This window comes from Ornithorhynchus anatinus, chromosome 3, assembly GCF_004115215.2.
Source record: "Ornithorhynchus anatinus isolate Pmale09 chromosome 3, mOrnAna1.pri.v4, whole genome shotgun sequence".
Classification (NCBI taxonomy): Eukaryota; Metazoa; Chordata; class Mammalia; order Monotremata; family Ornithorhynchidae; genus Ornithorhynchus; species Ornithorhynchus anatinus.
Window position 1 is genome coordinate 139,955,108 of NC_041730.1, and position 21,015 is coordinate 139,976,122.

Here is a 21,015-nt window from a genome sequence, read left to right on the forward strand (position 1 = left end):
GAGTGAGGAGAAAGAGGAGAGGGAGAGAAAAAGAATAAGAGAAGAGAGAGAAAAGAGCAGAGAAAGGAGAGGAGAGAGAGAGTAGGGAAAGAGAGATAGAGAAGGAGAGAGGAGACAGAAAAAGAAAGCAAGGAAAAGAGAGGAGACAGACAAGGAGAGAGGAGAGAGGAGGCAGATGAGAAAGAGTAGAGAGAGGGAAAGATGGGGGGAGAGAAGAGAGGGGCTTTTGTGTTCAGAGAAGAAGCCCCTAATGGGGAAGCTGATCAGAGGGTGCGTTTAGGGAGGGCCTTGTGGGGCGAGCAGAGGAACGGCAGGCCACAGGACCTGGGTTCTAATCCCGGCTCCATCACTTGCCTGCTGTGCGGCCTCAGGCAAGCCACTCACTTCCTCTGGGCTTCGGTTTACTCCTCTGTAAAATGGGGGGTGAAACACCCGTTCTTCCTGTCCCTTCCACTGCGAGTGGGACAGGGACAATCCCCAACCCAGTGATCTTGTCTTCACCTCAGTGCTCAGCACAGAAATTGACCCGTACTAAGAGCTTATAGGCAGGGAATGTGTCTGTTTATCGTGGTTATTGTCCTCTCTCAAGCGCTTAGCACGGTGCTCTGCCCACAGTAAGTACGCAGTCAATACGACTGACTAACAAATACCACAAGTATTCATAATTAAGGGTAACAGGAGTGAAGGTGTCCTGGTCCTGACCCCTGACCCCGTGGCTGGCCCAAGGGTATATGAACTGACGCCCAGTTGACCCGGCTAAAGTGGCCAACTCCCGCTGGCTCCGAGGGCCTCTCCCACCCTCTGAACCCCGAGCCCTTAAGTAGCTGATCTTGGCAGCGAAAAGCGAGTTCATTCATTCATTCAATCGCATTTATTGAGCGTTTACTGTGTGCAGAGCACTGTACTGAGCGCTAAGAAAAGGACAATTCATCCACAGAGACAATCCCTACCCACAAGCTCCCCTCCCCATCACCCCCACCCCCCACCCCCATTGGAGTCTGTGAGTTGCGAGTGACCGGGGTGCCACCGGGGTTTAGACTGTGAGCCCATCACTGGTGCAGGGATTGTCTCTATCTGTTGCCGAATTGTACATTCTAGCACTTAGTACAGTGCTCTGCACAGAGTAAGCGCTCAATAAATACTATTGAATGCACCCCGCGACCAGTCCCCCAACAGCCACTGTGGACTGGAAGCTCGTCGTGGGTAGGTGACAGCCTACCGACTCTGTTAATAAAAATAATTGTGCTATCTGTTGAGCGCTTACTATGTTCCAGACACTCTACTGAGAGCTGGGGTAAATACAAGCTAATCAGTAAGCAGTGTGGCTCAGTGGAAAGGGCCCGGGCTTGGGAGTCAGAGGTCATGAGTTCGAATTCCGGATCTGCCACTTGTCAGCTGTGTGACTGTGGGCAAGTCACTTCACTTCTCTGTGCCTCAGTTTCCTCATCTGTAAAATGGGGATTAACTGTGAGCCTCATGTGGGACAATCTGATTACCCTGTATCTAACCCAGCGCTTAGAACAGTGCTCGGCACATAGTAAGCGCTTAACAAATACCAAATTGATTTTATTAATTTTTATTTCATCTCGGCTCTGCCACTTGTCAGCTGTGTGACTTTGGGCAAGTCATTTAACTTCTCTGTGCTTCAGTGACCTCATCTGTAAAATGGGGATTAAGACTGTGTGCCCCAAGAGGGACAACCTGATTACCTTGTATCTACCTCCATGCTTAGAAAAGTGCTTGACGCACAGTAAGCACTTAACAAATACTATCATTATTATTATTACCTTCTCTGTGCCTCAGTTACCTCACCTGTAAAATGGGGATCAAGATTGTGAGCCCCAGCTAGGACAGGGACTATGTCCAACCTGATTATCGTGTATCTACCCCAGCGCTTAGAACAGTGCATGGTACAAAGTAAGCACTTATCAAATACCACAATTATTATTATGATCAGGTTGGACTTGGAATCCCCCATTTAGAAATGAGGTAACTGAGGCACACAGAAGTGAAGTGACTTGCCCAAGGTCACACACTGTCCTCTCCCAAGCACTTAATACAGAGCTCTGCACACAGTAAGTACTCAGTAAATACCATTGATGGATTGATTGACTGATTGACTGGGGACAACTTGGCGGCCACCGGAAGGTCTCCAAAGGCCATCCAACCAAAGGGAAAAGCGGGAAACGAATGTAAGCTCTTACTGGGAAGGATGTTCGGATATCTGTTCTTCTCTCGGTTTTCTTCTTTATTGGCCAGTTCAAACGTTCCTTGCAAATGGCCCGATGGTAACGACTGTAAATGAAAACGACATTGAGAGCAAACGTTAGGAGTTCACAGGCAGAACGCCCGCTAGCTATATAATTAAGGTATTTGTTCGTTTGTGAAGCGAACAAAGTGTTCGCTGTTTGAAGTGCTGGGGTAGTTACGAGGTAATCAGGTCGTCCCACTTGTCACAGTTTTAGTCCACATTTTGCAGATGAGGTATCTGAGGCACAGAGAAGTTAAGCTGCTTGCCCAAGACCACACAGCGGACAAGTGGAGGGGCAGGGATTAGAACCCACGTCCTCTGACTCCCAAGCCCGAGTTCTTTCCATTAAGCTACGCTGCTTCTCGTGGTCATCTAATAATAATGTTGGTATTTGTTAAGCGCTTACTATGTGCAGAGCACTGTTCTAAGCGCTGGGTTAGATACAGGGTAATCAGGTTGTCCCACGGGAGGCTCTCAGTGGATCCCCATTTTACAGATGAGGTAACTGAGGCACAGAGAAGTGAAGTGACTTGCCCACAGTCACACACCTGACAAGTGGCAGAGCCAGGATTCGAACCCATGACCTCTGACTCCCAAGCCCGGGCTCTTTTTACTGAGCCACGCTGCTCCCAGGCTCCCTACTGCTGGCTGCCCCTCCCTCTCACCGTTCCCCTGGCCGGGAATTCCTTAATAATAATGTTGGTATTTGTGAAGTGCTTACTATGTGCAGAGCACTGTTCTAAGTAATCAGGTTGTCCTACGTGAGGCTCACAGTTAATCCCCATTTTAGAGATGAAGTCACTGAGGCACAGAGTAGTGAAGTGACTCGCCCACAGTCACACAGCTGACAAGTGGCAGAGCCGGAATTCGAACTCATGACCTCTGACTCCCAAGCCCGTGCTCTTTCCACTGAGTCACGCTGCTTCCTTCCTTTCTCCCCACATCAGGCAGCTGCCAGCCCTGCCCGCCTCCAAAGCAGCGAGGAGCAGTGGGGCCTAGTGACAGAGCACCATCCTCTGCACACAATAAGAGCTCCATAAATACAACTGAATGAAAGGATCTGGGTTCTAACTGTGGCTCCGGCACTTGTCTGCTGTGTGACCTTAGCCAAGTCACTTCTCTGGGCTGCAGTTCCTTCATCTGTAAAATGGGAATTAAATCCCTGTGCTTTTTTGTTATGGTATTTGTTAAGTGCTTACTACGTGCCAGGCGCTGATCGAAGCACCGGGGTAGCAATAACAGATAATTATTCTCTCCCCCTTCAAAGCCTTAATCTCCTCCAAGAGGCCTTCCCAGATTAAGCCCCACTTTTCCTCATCTCCCTCTCCCTTCCACATCACCCTAATTTTCTCCCTTTGCTCTTCCCCACTTCCCTGTCCCCACTTATGTACATATCTATCATTTTATTTATTTGTATCGATGTCTCCCCCGCTTCTAGCCTGCAAACTCGTGGGCAGGGAATGTCACTCCTTATTGTTGTATTGTACTTTCCCAAGCGCTTAGTACAGTGCTCTGCACACAGTCAGCACTCAAGAAATACAACTGAATGAAGGAATGAATAAAGGATAATCAGGTTGGACACCATCCCTGTTCCACATGGGGCTCACAGACTTAATCTCTCTTAGATTTTGAGCTCTGTTTCGGGCAGGGATTGGGTCTAATCTGATCCTATTATATCTACCTCAGTGCTTGGCACACAGTAAGCACTTAAATATCACAGCGTGGCTCAGTGGTGAGAGCCCGGGCTTGGGAGTCAGAGGTCAAGGTTTCGAATCCCGGCTCTGCCACCTGTCAGCTGTGTGACTGTGGGCAAGTCACTTCACTTCTCTGGGCCTCAATTCCCTCATCTGTAAAATGGAGATTAACTGTGAGCCTTGTGTGGGACAACCTGATCACCCTGTATCTACCCCAGTGCTTAGAACAGTGCTCTGCACATAGTAAGCGCTTGCTTACAAATACCAAAATTATTATTATCTCAATTATTATTATCAAAGAAATCATTCCATACTGTGTATTAATAATAATGATGGCATTTGTTAAGCGCTTACTATGTGCAAAGCACTGTTCTAAGTGCTGGGGGGAGGATACAAGGTCATCAGGTTGTCCCACATGGGGCTCACAGTCTTAATCCCCATTTTACAGATGAGGTAACTGAGGCTCAGAGAAGTGAAGTGACTTGCCCAAAGTCACACAGCTGACAAGTGGCGGAGCCGGCATTAGAACCCATGACTCTGACTCCCAAGCCCATGCTCTTTCCACTGAGTCATACTGCTTCTTGTATAAAGGTATTTGTTAAGCACTTACTCTGTGCCAAGCACTGTTACGGTAATAATAATAATGTTGGTATTTGTTAAGCGCTTACTATGTGCCGAGCACCGTTCTAAGCGCTGGGGTAGATACAGGGTAATCGGGTTGTCCCGCGTGAGGCTCACAGTTAATCCCCATTTTACAGATGAGGTAACGGAGGCACCGAGAAGTTAAGTGACTTGCCCAAATTCACACAGCTGACAGAGGCCGGGATTAGAACCCATGACCTCTGACTCCCAAGCCCATGCTCTTTCCACTGAGTCATACTGCTTCTTGTATAAAGGTATTTGTTAAGCGCTTACTATGTGCAAAGCACTGTTCTAAGTGCCGGGGGGAGGATACAAGGTGATAAGGTTGTCCCACATAGGGCTCACAGTCTTAATCCCCATTTTACAGATGAGGTAACGAAGTAAGAAGTTAAGTGTCTTGCCCAAATTCACACAGCTGAGAGAGGCCGGGATTAGAACCCATGACCTCTGACTCCTATGCCCGGGCTCTTCCCACTGAGCCACGCTGCTACTGAGTGCTTTCACTGTACTAAGTACTTCAGAAAATACAACCGAGTCCGTAGACACGTTCACTGCCCACAAGGAGCTGACAGTCTAGAGGGGGAAACGGGTGATAAAATAAATTACAGATATGGACAAAAGTCCTGCTGGGCTGAAGGTGGGGTGAATATCACGTGTCTAAAGGGTACAGACCCAAGTGTAAGGGTCATACGGAAGGGAGTGGGAGAAGCAGCGTGGCTCAGTGGAAAGAGCACGGGCTTTGGAGTCAGGGCTCATGAGTTCGAATCCCAGCTCTGCCACTTGTCGGCTGTGGGACTGTGGGCGAGTCACTTCACTTCTCTGGGCCTCAGTTCCCTCATCTGTAAAATGGGGATTAAGACTGTGAGCCCCACGTGGGACAACCTGATTCCCCTATGTCTACCCCAGCGCTTAGAACAGTGCTCGGCACATAGTAAGCGCTTAACAAATACCAACATTATTAAGAGGAAAGGAGGGCTTAGGCAGGGAAGGCCTCCTGGAAGAGATGGGCCTACAAGAAGTCTTTGAAGGGGGAAGAGTCATTGCCGGTTGGATTTGGGGAGGGAGGGTGTTCCAGGCCAGAGGCAGGACGTGGGAGAGAGGTCGAAGGCAAGACAGACAAGATGGAGGTACCGTGAGAAGGTTGGCATTAGAGGAGCAAAGTGTGCGGTTTGGGTTAGTCGTAGGAGACTAGCGAGGTGAGGTAGGACGGGGGAAAGGGATAGACTGCTTTAAAGCCGATGGTGAGAAGGTTCTGTTCGATGCCAAAGTGAACGGGCCACCGCTGAGGGCTTTTGAGGAGCGGGGAGACTTGAACTGAACATTTTATTTTTAGAAAAACGATCCGGGCAGCGGAACGGAGTATGGGATCGAGTGAGGAGAGACAGGAGGCCGGAAGGTCAGCGTGGAAGCGGATGCTGGAGTCAAGGCGGGGTAGGATAAGTGGATGAGCGAGGGAGCAGTTGGGATGGAGAGGAAAGGGAGGATTTTAGAGATGTTTTGAAGGCAGAACCAACAGACTGACTTTGTGAATTGAAAGCGGGAGAGGAGCTGAGGATAACAGGTTACGAGCTTGGGAGAAAAGGGGGGGTGTTGGTGTTGTCTACAGTGAAGGGAAAGCCAAGGGGAGGACAGCGTTTTAAGATAGGGAGTTCAGTTTTGGACATGTCAAGTTTGAGGTGTCACCGGGATATCCAAGTAGAGATATCCTGAAGGCAGGAGGAAATGTAAGCCTGCAGAGGAGAGGGGTCAGGGCCGAAGATGTAGATCTGGGAATCATCCGCGGAGATGGTAGTTGAGTCAGTGGGAGTGAATGAGTTAGAGGGTGGGAGGCAAAGGAGGAGCCTGAGAAAAGGCTGAGAAGGAGCAACTATCTCGCCTATCTCGCCACTGACCTCTCACCCACGTCCTGTTTCTGGCCTGGAACATCCTCCCTCTTCATATCTGACAATGACTCTTCCCACCTTCAAAGCCTTGTCGAAGGCCCGTCCCCTCCAAGAGGCCATCCCTGACTAAGCCCTCCTTTCCTCTTCTCCCACTCCCTTCTACGTCGCCCTGACTCACTCCCTTTATTCATCCCCCCTCCCAACCCCACCCCACTTATGTCCATATCTATCATTTATTAATTTATATTAATGTCAGTCTTCCCCTCTAGAACGTGAGCTCATCGAGGGCAGGGAATGTGTCTACCAACTCTTTGTATTGTATCGTACTCTCCCCGGTGCTTAGTACAGGGTTCTGCAGAAAGTATGTGCTCAGAAAATACCATAGATTGATCGACCGATTGAAGGATCGGCCAGAGAGACGGGAAGAGAGCCAGAAGACAGTGTCAGTGAAGACAGTTGGGTAAAGTTTCCAGGAGAAGGGGGTGGTCCACAGGGTCAAAGGCAGATGAGAGGTCAAGGAGGATTAATATGGAGTAGAGGCCTCTGGATTTGGCAAAAAAGAGGTCACTGGTGACCTTTAAGAGTGCAGTTTCTGTGGAGTGAAAGGGGTGGAAGCCAGAGCGAAGAGGGTTGGGAGAGAATTGGAGGAGAAAAATTTGAGGCACCAGGTGTAGACAACTTGTTCAAGGAGTTTGGAGAGGAATGGTTGGAGGGAGATGGGGCGATAAGTGGAGGGAGACGTGGGGTCAGGGGAGGGTTTTCTTAGGATGGGGTCACATGAGCATGTTTGAAAGTGGCAGGGAAGAAGCCATTGAAGACTGGACAGTTAAAGACAGCGGTCAGGGAAGGAAGAGGGAGGGGGCAAGTGTTTTGACAAAGTGCAAAGGGATGGGGTAGGAGGTGCAGGTGCAGGGAGTGGATTTTTGAGTGGAGGTAGGACATCACTTGAGATACGGTTGGGAAAGATGGGAGAATCACAGAAGGGGCAGGAGGAGGGAGGGCCTGGCAAGGAGCAGGAGAGATTTTAAGGAGATCATGCCTCATGGTTTCAATTTTATCAATAAAGCACATGGCCAGGTGATTAGGGGCAAGAGATTACTAGGGCCGATGAGGGGACAGAGGGTTTGAGGAGGGAGTTAAACAACTGAAACAGCTGGTACGGGCCGTGGACATGGGAATCGATAAGGATGGAGAAATTATGTTCCAGGTGGAAGAGCGGACAGAGAAAAAGCAGAAGAGGATGAATTTACGACGTGTGGATTTCTGCCAGCAGTGCTCCGCGGCTCCTTCCCAGGAGCGACGGAAGCTGCTAATAATAATTCTTGTCACCGTTATTATTAGTGACTTATGGAAACTACCCAGGGGAAGTGAAAAGGATCCGAGCGCCTTCTCGGTTTGACTCTGTCTTGTAACCGTTAAAACATCCTGCCTGTGTGGAACGTAACCACAGACGGGGAATATGGTGAGGCGTTGGAAGGTTACTGAGAAATCGGTGAGGTAATGCATCGCGGGGGTAACGTGAAGAAATTATTTCCCAGTTCACTAGGTTTCTTAGAAAAAGTCAAGCCCTCCACCGTGGGGAAACGAAAATGAAAGCTTAGGGGAAATGCTCAAATGGACAATGAGACCGAAAAGCCTTTGAAAATGCCTTCAGGGTACCTCTGGCAAAGAGTTTTGTTGATATGAACCCAGATGCCCAAAATAATATTCACCCTTTATTCAGTCGGATGGAAGGTGTGAGCAAGAACACACCGCCCATAAAAAGCAGCGTAGCCTAGTAGAAAGAGCACAGGACCAGGGAGTCAGAGGACCTGGGTTCTCATCTCAGCTCTGCCACTTTCCCGCTGTGTGACTTTAGGCAAGTCACTTCATTCATTCAGTAGTATTTATTGAGCGCTTACTATGTGAAGAGCACTGTAGCAAGCGTTTAGAATGTACAATTTGGCAACAGATAATCCCTGCTCAACTTCCCGTCTCTGGGCCTCAGTCTTTTTATGTATAAAAGGGGGATTAAATGGCTGTTCTCTCTCCCGCTTAGACTGTGAACCCCATGTGGGACAGGAACTGCATCTGACCCCATTATCTTGTCCCGACCCCAGAGCTTGGCCCGTAGTAAGCGCTTAACAAATACCCCAGTCATTCCAATTATCGCTATTTGGTCACACTGTTCTAACAATGTGTTACCAGGACACAATCTGGCTCTAAAAGCAGACTCTGTTCATCCATGAAATGTGTTTTCCCGGGAATGTGGCATCAGGAATGTCGGGGAGGTCCACTCATCAGTGAGACTCATGGCATTTTTAAGGTATTTGTTAAGCGCTTACTGTGTGTCAGGCACTGTACTGAATGCTGGGGTAGATACAAGCTAAGAATAATAATTATGGTATTTGTTAAGTGCTTACTATGTGTCAAGCACTGTTCTAAGCGCCGGGGTAGATACAACGTAATCCGGTTGTCCCAAGTGGGGCTCACGGTCTTAATCCCCATTTTCCACATGAGGTAACTGAGGCACAGAGAAGTGAAGTGACTTCCCCAAAGTCACCCAGCTGACGAGCAGAGGAGCCGGGATTAGACATCGTCTCTGTCCCACCTGGGGCTCACAGTCTTAACCCCCATTTTACAGATGAGGGAAGTGAGGCCCAGGGATGTGAAGTGACTTTCCCAAGGTCACTCAGCAGACAAGGGGCAGAGCTGGGATTAGAACCCAGCTCCTCTGACTCCCAGGCCCGGGCTCTAACCACTAAGCCACGCTGCCTCAAGGCTCTCCCTCCACCTCAGTCTGGCCCGGAAGGATACGGCCCCCACGTTGGCTCGGAAGCAAGGTTGGCGGTCCCACAGTTGGGGCCAGGCCCAGCCTGACGCTCCTCCGCTTCCCCCGCCCCCGCACCACACTCCCCGGGGCTCCGGGGTCTCACAACCTGACAGTGGCAGCTCACGACACAAACCGGCAATGACTCGGGGGTGCAACGACACTCAGGAGTGAAGGACTTCACCATAAGCTAGGAATCTGTCGCAGAAAAGCAGCGAGGCCCTGTGGGTAGAGCCCGGGGCTCGAATCCTGGCTCTGCCATTTGTCTGCTGTGTGACCTTGGGTGAGTCACTTCAAAGATCACGGGCTTGGGAGTCAGAAGTCATGGGTTCAAATCCCCCATCTGCCACTTGTCACCTGTGTGACTGTGGGTGAGTCATTTAACTTCTCTGTGCCTCAGTTACCTCATCTGGAAAATGGGGATTAACTGTGAGCCTCACATGGGACAACCTGATTACCTTGTATCTCCCCCAGCGCTTAGAACAGTGCTCTGCACATAGTAAGCGCTTACCAAATACCAACATTATTGCTCTGGGCCTCAGTTCCTTTGTCTGTAAAATGGAGATGACAACAGTGAGCCCCATGGGGGACAACCTGATTAGCCTGTATCTACTCTAGTACCTAGAATAGTGTCTAGCACCTAGTAAGCGCTTAACAAATACCATTTAAAAAAAAAATAGATCCCACTGAATCAACGGTCTTTGTGACATGGTTTCCTCTTTACCAGAGCTCTCTAAGGGCCCAGCACAGTGCTCTGCACAGAGAAAGTACTCAATAAATATCTCTGATTGATTGCTGTCTCTGGACTGCCACCTCACCTCCAATCCTTCAAATTCCACTGAATCAATGGTCCCCGTGACCCAGTTTCCCCACAACCTGAGGTTTTCCAAGCGTTTAGTACAGTGCTCCGCGCACAGTGAATACTCAACAAATCCCACTGACTGATGGATTGGTGTCTTCAAACTACCAGCCCCCACAGCCAATCCATTAACTGCCAATGAACGGTCCCCGTGACCCGGTTTCCCCATAACCGGAGGTTCTCCAAGCGCTTAGTAATAATAATGTTGGTATTTGTTAAGCGCTTACTATGTGCCGAGCACTGTTCTAAGCGCTGGGGGAGATACAGGGTAATCAGATTGTCCTTCGTGAGGCTCACAGTCTTAATCCCCATTTTACAGATGAGGTAACTGAGGCATAGAGAAGTTAAGTGATTGCCCACAGTCATACAGCTGAGAAGTGGCAGGGCCAGGATTCGAACCCACGACCTCTGACTCCCAAGCCCGTACTCTTTCCACTGAGCCATGCTGCTTAGTACAGCGCTCTGCGCAACAGTGAGAGCTCAACGAATCCCACTGATTGATGGATTGGTGTCTTCAAACTACCAGCCCCCACGGCCAATCCAATAACTGCCAACGAACGGTCCCCGTGACCCGGTTTCCTCATAAGTTTCTCCAAGCGCTTAGTAGGGCGCTCCGCGCACAGTAAACGTTCAACAAATACCACTGAGGATTGAAACAACCCCGGCTTTCGATCAGAAATGAGCGGCCCCGCACCGGCAGCGGGACCCGCGTTCATCCTCTGCCCAGAATCCTTCAATGGGACGCGATGGGGTTACTAAGCAAGGGAGCAAACTACAAGAGGGCTCGAACCTGGAGCCGCCGGAGGGTGAGACGTTCAAATTACGGGGTCTGGAACGTTCTCCGGGCCGGTCTGCCTCGACGTCTAATTGAGCTTCATCCTCCCTGACGGGGAGACGGAGCCAAGCGGGGGCCACGTGCCGAGCCTCGCCCGCTAAGAAGGAGGCGGGCCGCCACCGTCGCCAATGCCATCTTGTAGATGGCCTAGGGGTAAGAGCCCGGGCTTGGGAGTCTGAGGACCTGGGTTCTAATCCCCACACCCCTACTTGTCAGCTGTGTGACCTTGGGCAAGTCTCTGCACCTTAGTGACCTCACCTGTAAAATGGGGATTAAGACCGTGATTATCTTGTATCTACCCCAGTGCTTAGAACAGGGCTTGGCCCATAGTAAGCGCTTAACAGATACCATGATTATTATTATTTTTATTTTTATTATTATTATCCACCATCTATTTTACCTCAGGAGCTGAGCTTCTCACGGCCTCGCCTGTGTCGGGTTGTGGCCAAGGCAGAAGCCACCTCAGCTTTCCCCCTGAGATGGTCGGGCCCAGGTTGGGGGTAGATCCCCAGCCTCCTTCCGGGCCGAGCTTGGCCGGTGCCATGATAGATTTTTTTTTAAAATGGCATTTGTTAAGCACTTACTATGTGCCAGGCACTGTACTAAGCGCTGGGGTAGATACAAGGCAATCAGAATGGACAGAGTCCTTGTCCCGCTTGGGGCTCATGTTCTTAGTGGATAGACCGCGGGCCTGGGAGTCAGAAGGTCATGGGTTCTAATCCCACACACTCCTACTTGTCTGCTGTGTGGCCTTGGGAAAGTCACTTCACTTCTCTGGGCCTCAGTTACCTCATCTGCAAAGTGGGGATTAATAATAATGATAATAATTCATTCATTCAATCGTATTTATTGAGCGCTTACTGTGTGCAGAGCACCGTACTAAGGCTGGGGAGGACACAAGGTGATCAGGTTGTCCCACGTGGGGAATCACAGTCTTAATCCCCATTTTACAGATGCGATCATTGAGGCACAGAGAAGTGAAGCGACTTGCCCAAAGTCATATAGCTGACGAGCGGTGGAGGCAAGATTAGAACTCACAACCTCTGGCTCCCAAACCTGGGCTCTTTCCACTGAGCCACGCCCCACGTGGGACAGGTCTGTGTCCAACTCGATTCGCTTGTATCCTCCCCAGCACTTGATACAGAGCCTCGTACATAGTATGCACCTAACGAATACCCTCATTAATAATAATGTTGGTATTTGTTAAGCGCTTACTATGTGCGGAGCACTGTTCTAAGCGCTGGGGTGGATACAGGGTCATCAGATTGTCCCACGTGGGGCTCCCAGTCTTAATCCCCATTTTCCAGATGAGGGAACTGAGGCTCAGAGAAGTGAAGTGACTTGCCCACAGTCACACAGCTGACAAGTGGCGGAGCCGGGATTCGAACCCCTGACCTCTGACTTCCAAGCCCGGGCTCTCTCCACGGAGCCACGCCGATCATCACCATATATAATATTATCATTATAAATAACCCCCAGTTTACAGATGAGGTTACTAAGGCCCAGAGAAGTGATGTGACCGGCCCGAGGTCACAGAGCAGACGAGTGCTGGAATCGGGCTGAGAAGCCCGGGCCTGGGAGTCACACTGCTTCTGCAGGAGGTCTTTTGAGGGGGCGACCCCTCCCTCACCCCCACCCCGCGGCCCCCCCCGACCGGGGAATCTCCCCGACTCGCACTCGGGACCGCCTCCGGCCCCCTCGGGCCCCCGGCCGTCGAGCAGAGCCCCGAGGAGAAGCAGCCGGGGAGACTCACGTTGAACTCCTCCCGGAAGAGCTTGCAGTCGTCGGCCGAGCGGACGCGGATCTCGTCTTCCAGGCGCTCCACCGGGATCAGGAAATGCTTCCTGGGGCCTGAGGGAGAGCGGCTGAGGAGGAGGATTCTCTGCTGGTCTGTGAACGGCGGAGGGGGGCAGAGGGGAAGGGGACCCCGGCCACAGGGCGTTGGGGTCCGTCCCCACGGGCCCAGGCGGGAGGGGCCCCCAAGGGGCCTCGTCCTCCTTCGGAGGGATGGCGGGGACCCCTCGAGGGACCGCAACGCGCCTCTCCTCTCTGTCGGACTTTCCCAGGCGCTCAGCACAGTGCAGCGCAGCCCAAGCGCTCGGTACAACGCAAGCTCCCTTAACTGTAAGCTCGCCGGGGACAGGGAATGTGTCCGTCTATTGTTATACTGCCCTCTCCCAAGGGCTTCGTACAGTGCTCTGCACGTGGTAAGCGCTCAGTAAATACAGTTGAATGAATGAAGGCAGTACAGCCCGTCCCAAGTGCTCAGTACGGTGCAGTACAGCCTACCGAAAGCACTCAGCACAGCGTAGTGCACCCAGCCGGCCCACCGCTGTCCCAAGCCTTCGGCCCAACGGAGAGGAGCTCGGTGCAGACCATTATTAGCAGCTCTCTTGAGCGCTCAGGACAGCGCCGTGGCCCAACTGGGCATGTGGTAAAAAATGTTACCGCTGTCTTCCCAAGCGCTTGGGAAAACGCAATACACCCAGGAGGAGCTCGATAAATACCCTAACCGCTACTCTCCCAAGCACTCAGTACAGTCTAGGACACCCCGTAAACACCATCACTGTGGCCACTACTCCCAGGAAGGAGAGAGGCAGCGGGGTGGGAGAGCAGCTTGGCCTATTGGCTAGAGCCCCGGCCTGGAACCCACAAGGATCTGGGTTCAAATCCCAGTTCAGCCTTTTGTCTGCTGTGTGACCCCGGTTCCCTCATCTGTAAAATGGGGATTAAGACTGTGGGACAGGGATTGCGTTCAGCCTGATCAGCTTCTATCTACCTCAGGACTTGATACAGAGCCTGGCACATAATAAGTGCTTAACAGATAACATTAAAAAAAAAAGTCAGGGGAGAATTGGTTTTAGTCTGGGGGGGGCGGGGGGGGGGTCCGAGCCCCATTCAGTTCTCTCAGGGGGTTAATAATAATAATAATAATAATAATAATATTTGTTAAGTGCTTGTCAGGTAGCCGTGTGACTTAGTGGAAAGAGCACGGGCTTGGTAGTCAGAGGTCATGGGTTCTAATCCCGGGTCCGCCACTTATCAGTTGTGTGACTTTGGGCAAGTCACTTCTCAGTTCCCTCATCTGTAAAATGGGGATGAGGACTGTGAGCCCCACGTGGGACAACCCGATGACCTTGTTTCTACCCCAGTGCTTAGAACAGTGCTTGGCCCAGAGTAAGCACTTAACAAATGCCATCATTATCATTATTATTATTATGATGATGTGCCAGACAATGTACTGAGCACTAGGGGGGAAACAAGCAAATCGGGTTGGCCACAGTCCTGTCCCACATGGCGCTCCCAATCTCAACCCCCGTTTTACAGATGAGGGAACTAAGGCCCAGAGAAGTAAAGTGACTTCCCCAAGGTCACACAGCAGACAAGTAGCAGGGCCGGGATTAGAACCCAAGGCCTTCTGACTCCCAGGTGCACGCTACTGCGCTACTTAATTCTCTGGCCTCTGCTCACTCCCCACCTGTTCACACCCCGTACGTCACGTACTTGCGGGGTGAGTGGGGGTCCTGTGACGTGGGGCCGGCCGGCTGGCGGGCCGGGGGGGGGGGCCGGCCGGCTGACCCGAGAAACGGACTCGTGGTTTTCAACGTGTGAATCGAAAGGGAGGTGTTAATTCGGAGGTGTGTCTCACACACTCAAGTTACAGCTTCGAATGCAGCCGGATGCTTTTTGCTACCTGAGAAAACCTTTATTTTCCCCCCACCCCGGCACAGCTGGAAATTATTTTAATGTCGGTCTTCCCCTTCTAATGATGGCATTTATTGAGCACTTACTATATGCAAAGCACTGTTCTGACCGCGGGGGAGGGGATACACGGTGATCAGGTTGTCCCACGGGGGTGCTCACCGTCTTCATCCCCATTTTACAGATGAGGTCACCGAGGCACAAGGAAATGAAGCGACTTGCCCGAAGTCACACAGCTGACAGGCAGCAGAGCCAGGATTAGAACCCATGACCTCTGACTCCCAAGCCCGGGATCTTTCCACGGAGCCACCCCGCTTCCCTAGACTCTAAGCTCCTGCTGGGGAGGGAACGTTTCTACCGACCGTGCTGTATGGCACGTAGTAAGCGCTTAACAGATCCCATAATTATTATGGAAGAACAGTAGAGAAGCAGCGTGGCTTAGAGGAAAGAGCGGGTTGGGGAGTCAGAGGTCGTGGGTTCTAATCCCACCTCTGCCCCTTATCCGCTGTGTGACTTTGGGCAAGCCATTTCACTTCTCTGGGCCTCAGTTCCCTCATCCAGCAATTGGGGATGAAGACTGTGAGCCCCACCTGGGACAACCTGATAACCTTGAATCAATCGCAGCACTTAGAACAGTGCTTGGTACATAATAAGCGTTATCATCGTCATTATTTTTATCACAGTGCTGGGCACACAATAAAAACTATAATTAAGACAGCACGGGTCCATTAATTAATCAATCTATCCATTTCAACTCATCTGGCCTGTGAGGAAACCAGGGAGCCGGGGCTAAGGTACAGTCAATCAAACGATCATATTTCCTGCGCGATTATTGAGTGCGGAACACTGTTCTAAGCACGTGGGAGAGGACAGACAACGACTCCCCTCCCTCTTCGAAGCCTTACTGAAGGCCCATCTCCTCCAAGAGGCCTTCCCAGACTAAGCCCCCCTTTTCCTCATCTCCCACTCCCTTCTACGTCGCCCCGACTTGCTCCCTTTGCTCTTCCCCCCAACAACCAGCCCCGCGGCACTTCTTTATATATCTGTCATTTTATTGATTTGCAGTGATGTCTTTCTCCCCCCCTCTAGACTGTGAGCTCATTGTGGGCAGGGAATGTCACTATTTATCACTGTATTATCCTCTCCCAAGCGCTTAGTACGGTGCTCTGCACGCAGTAAGCGCTTAATAAATTCGACGGAATGAATGAACACCACAGCGTCGGTAGACACGTTCCCCGCCCACAGCGAGCTTCCAGTCAATAATAATAATGATAATAATGTGGGTATTGGTTAAGCGCTTACTATGTGCAGAGCACTGTTCTAAGCGCTGGGGTAGATACAGGGTCATCAGGTCGTCCCACGTGAGGCTCACAGTTAATCCCCATTTTACAGATGAGGTAACTGAGGCACAGAAAAGGTAAGTGACTTGCCCACAGTCACACAGCTGACAAGAGGAGGAACATTCCAATCCATCAGTGGATTTAACTGAGCGCTTTCTGTGTGCAGGGCACTGTACTAAGTGCTTGGAAAAGCATAATACGACAGGGCCGGACACATTCCCGGACCGTAACAAACTCGCAGTCTAGAAGGGGAGACAGATGTTCTTATAAATCAGTAATTTGCAGACATTTATTTAATTACAGGGGGCTCTGTCTCCTCCACACCCACAAAGGCTCTGGATTTCTGCCCGAAAACAGGAACCCGTTCCGGCCAGCTCGAACTCAAACAACTTTCGCTTTCCGCGCAGAAAGGCCGAAGGGCCGCCGGGGGGAAGCGGGGTTTCCCGAGCCCCCCGATCCACCGGGAGCAGGCCGAGTCTCCTTCCCCCCGGCACCGGGCCCCAGACCCCGACCTACCTTGCTCCTCTAAGAGTCCGTTGGGCATCTTCTTATCGCCGGTCACCACCGCCTTCCTCTGCTTCCGAAACCTGCCAAACGAAGCCAACCAGCCGTCAGCGGACACGTCCCCAGCCCCGCCGGGAGGTCGGGGGGACGACAGGGCCGGGGTCTCGGCCCTCGGCGCGGGCACCCACCAGGTCAGCCTGGAGAAGCTGCTCCTGTTCATGGTGGCCAAGGCGTCCCCGTGCCCCCGGACGGCCGCCTGCCGCGCCCCGGGGCCGGTGGGAGGCTCGCATCGCCCGAGCCCGTGCGGCCGCCCGAGGATTGACGCCTAGGGTCTGTGGTTTCCTCCTCAGATGGGGCGGGGAGTTGAGTCTGAGCCGGTTTGGGGCCCGGAGGCGGGCACGCACCCACCTGAGGAAGTAGGCGGTGGCCAGCAGAAGGAGCAGGAGCAGCGACAGGGGGATGACCAGCCAAATCAGCTTGGGCGAAGTAGATCTCGTCCCGTCCGGCCTGCCTGTGGACAGAGGAGAGAGGGACCGATGGGAGCGACGGACGGACGGACGGATGGAGCGGCGCGGCTCGGTGGAAACCAGCCCGGGCTTGGGAGTCAGAGGTCGTGGGTTCTAATGCCGGCTCTGCCACTTGTCAGCTTTGGGCAAGTCATTTCATTCATTCATTCAATAGTATTTATTGAGCGCTTACTCTGTGCAGAGCACTGTACTGAGAGCTTGGAAAGGACGGATCGGCAACAGATAGAGACGGTCCCTGCCCACTGACGGGCTCACAGTCTAATCGACGGGCTTACAGTCCAATGGACGGATTTCACTTCTCTGGGCCTCAGTGACCTCATCGGGAAAATGGGGATGAAGACTGTGAGCCCCTGGTGGGACAATCTGATTACCTTGTGTCTACCCCAGAGCTTAGAACAGTGCTTGGCACATAGTAAGTGCTTAACAAATACCATCGTTATTATTATTATAATGGACGGAGGGAAGGTCGGGGCTTGGGGGTTGAGGGGTATCCTTCCCCGACGTATCCCCCCTCTCCTCTTCTCCCACTCCCCTCTGCTTCACCCTGACTTGCTCCGTTTCTTCATCCCCCATCCCCCCAGCCCCACACCACTTCTGTCCATTTCCATAATCGATTTATTAAACTATTGTTTATTAATTTTCATTAATGTCTGTCTCCCCCTCTAGACTATGAGCTCACTGTGGGCAGGGAATGTGTCTCTGTGTTGTTGTATGGTACTGTCTCAAGCATTCATTCAATAGTATTTATTGAGCGCTTACTATGTGCAGAGCACTGTACTAAGCGCTTGGAATGGACAAATCGGTAACAGGAAGAGACCCTTTGACGGGCTTACAGCACTCGGTACAGTGCTCTGCGCAAAGTAAGAGCTCGGTAAAAATGATTAAAGCAGCGAGAAGCAGCGAAAAGCAGCGTGGCTCAGTGGAAAGAGCCCGGGCTTGGGAGCCAGAGGTCATGGGTTCGAATCCCAGCTCTGCCACCTGTGTGACTGTGGGCAAGTCACTTCACTTCTCTGGGCCTCAGTTCCCTCATCTGTAAAATGGGGATTAACTGTGAGCCTCCCGTGGGACAACCTGATGACCCTGTATCTCCCCCAGCGCTTAGAACAGTGCTCTGCACATAGTAAGCGCTTAACAAATACCAATATTATTATTACATGAATGAATGCCAAAAGGCTGCGGGCACCCTCCAGCCGGGCGGTCACAGAGGACCGTCCAGCCGACCGGGCAGCGAACGTGTAGACACGGGGCTGACTTGAAGGGGGCGGGGATCGTCCAGCTGATCGGACCGGGAGAGTGTAGACACGGGGCTGATTTGGGGGGGGGGGGGGTCGTCCAGCTGAACGGAGAGGGAGAGTGTAGACACGGGGACAATTGGGGGACCATCAGACTGACCGGGCGGGCAGAGTGTGGGCCCGGGGCTGAGGGAGGGCCGTCCAGCTGACCGGGCGGGGGTAGTGAGGACGGGGGGATGCCTCCGTCCGGGCCGGGCCCAGCGGAGGGGCCGAGGCCAGGGAGGGCAGGGAAGGCGAGGGTCACCTCACGGGGCGGGAGCCCTGTTCGGGATCCAGGAGGGAGAGGCGGCCGGGCCATCCACTTTCCCCGAGCCAGCGTCCGGTCCGGGACGAGGGGCCGCGGGGTCGGACCATCCGCCTCCATCCCGGGACTCCGCTCCCGCAGCCTGAACTCAGAGCATTCATTCATTCATTCAATGGTATTTAGTGAGCGCTTACTAATCATGTTGGTATTTGTTAAGCGCTTATTATGTGCAGAGCACCGTTCTAAGCGCCGGGGTAGCTACAGGGCAAACAGGTTGTCCCACGTGAGACTCACGGTTAATCCCCATTTTACTGATGAGGTAACTGAGGCCCAGAGAAGTGAAGTGACTCGCCCACGGTCACACAGCTGACGAGTAGCAGAGCCGGGAGTCGAACCCATGACCTCTGACTCCCAAGCCCAGGCTCTTTCCATTTTGCCACGCTGCTACTATGTGCAGAGTACTGTAGTAAGCGCTTGGAATATACAATTCCGCAACAGATAGAGACAATCCCTGCCCAGTGACGGGCTCACGGTCTAATCGGGGACACAGGGTCCATCCAGTATGGAGACAGGAGGCCTCGGGCTGGGGGTCCCCGATTTTGGGGGGCAGAGTCTGTCCTGCTTTCTCCCCCTCCCTCCACCCGGCAACCGGGCTTCGCCACAAGCACTGCTACTGATCGAGCACCTACTAAAATGACCGGGGTAATAATAATGGTGGTATTTGTTAAGCGCTTCCTATGCGCAGAGCACTGTTCTAAGCGCTGAGGTAGATACAGGGTCATCGGGTCGTCCCACGTGAGGCTCACGGTTAATCCCCATTTTACAGATGAGGGAACTGAGGCCCAGAGAAGTGAAGCGACTCGCCCACAGTCACACAGCTGACGAGTGGCAGGGCCGGGAGTCGAACCCATGACCTCTGACTCCCAAGCCCGGGCTCTTTCCACGGAGCCACGCTGCGGTATCTGTTAAGTACTTACGGTGGGTCAGGCACCGTTCTAAGCGCTGGGGGACACACAAGCAAAGCGGGTCGGGCACGTTCCCTGTCCCATGTGGGGCTCACAGTCTTTACCCCCGTTTCACAGATGAGGAAACTGAGGCCCACGGAAGTGAAGGGTCTGGCCCAAGGTCAGAGAGCAGACAAGTGGCAGAGCGGGAAATAGAAATCAGCTCTTTCCACTAGGCCACACCGCTTCCCTACTACGGGCAGAGCTCTGTAGTGAGTGCCTGGGAGAGTGCAATTGACTTAGATGACATAGTATTGTACTGATAATAATCTTGGTATTTGTTAAGCGCTTACTATGTGCAGAGCACTGTTCTAAGCGCTGGGTTAGACACAGGGGAATCGGGTCGTCCCACGTGGGGCTCCCGGTCTTCATCCCCATTTTACAGATGAGGGAACTGAGGCCCAGAGAAGTGAAGTGACTCGCCCACAGTCACACAGCTGACGAGTGGCAGAGCCGGGAGTCGAACTCGTGACCTCTGACTCCCAAGCCCGGGCTCTTTCCACTGAGCCACGCCGCTTCCCCACTTCTCACACTGCTACTAGAAGAGGCCTTCCCCAATTAAGAACTCTTTTCTTAGAGAAGCAGTGCAGCTTAATGGAAAGAACCCCGGCTTGGCAGTCAGAGGACGCGGGCTCTAATCCCGACTCCGCCACTCGTCTGCTGTGTGACCTTGGGCCAGTCACTTCACTTCTCTGGGCCTCGGTTCCCTCATCTGTAAAATGGGGATTAAGCCCAGGAGACCCGCGTGGGGCAACCGGATGACCTCGTATCTACCCCAGGGCTTAGAACAGTGCTTGGCACATAGTAAGCGCTTAACGAATACCATCATCATCATTATTATTATAATTTTCCCCTCCCCCCTCCCACTTCTGCCTCTTCTATGTGCGTGACTCCGTGACCATTAAGCACTTGGTATTCACCCCACCCTCAGCCCCACAGTAATTATTCATTCATTTAATCGTATTTTTTGAGCACTTACTGGGTGCAGAGCACTGTACTAAGCCCTTATGTACAGATGAGAGGCAGCGTGGCTCAGCGGAAAGAGCCCGGGCTTGGGAGTCAGAGGTCGTGGGTTCTAATCCCGGCTCCGCCGCTTGCCAGCTGTGTGACTGTGGGCAAGTCACTTCACTTCTCTGTGTCTCCGTTACCTCCTCTGTAAAATGGGGATTAAAACTGTGAGCCCCACTTGGGACGACTTGATTACCTTGTATCCCCCAGTGTTTAGAACAGTGCTCTGCACATAGTAAGCGCTTAACAAATACCACCATTTATATCTGGATTGATTTATTGATATTAAACGTCTGTCTCTCACTCTAGATTGTTAAGCTCCCTGTGGGCAGGGAATGTGTCTATTGACTGTTATATCGTCCTCTCCCAAACACTTAGTAATAATAATAATAATGGTATCTGTTTAGAGTTTACTATGCGC

The 21,015-nt window shown here is 52.1% G+C and overlaps 1 protein-coding gene across 6 annotated transcripts in view; it reads right to left on the bottom strand.

The window, feature by feature from the left end:
• PTPRE (protein tyrosine phosphatase receptor type E) overlaps window positions 1-21,015 on the bottom strand; it is a 162,786-nt gene that overhangs the window by 68,994 nt on the left and 72,777 nt on the right. For 4 of the 6 annotated variants that reach the window (XM_029061304.2, XM_029061303.2, XM_029061306.2 and 1 more), the window contains 4 exons: window positions 16,928-17,030; window positions 16,532-16,602; window positions 12,727-12,863; window positions 2,205-2,295 (listed from right to left, as the gene is read on the bottom strand). In XM_029061304.2, coding sequence (XP_028917137.1) covers window positions 2,205-2,295; window positions 12,727-12,863; window positions 16,532-16,602; window positions 16,928-17,030 — 402 coding nt within the window. Of the gene's footprint in view, window positions 1-2,204; window positions 2,296-12,726; window positions 12,864-16,531; window positions 16,603-16,707; window positions 16,824-16,927; window positions 17,031-21,015 lie in introns of those variants that run through there. The other 2 variants (XM_029061305.2, XM_029061307.2) reach the window with 2 other exon arrangements.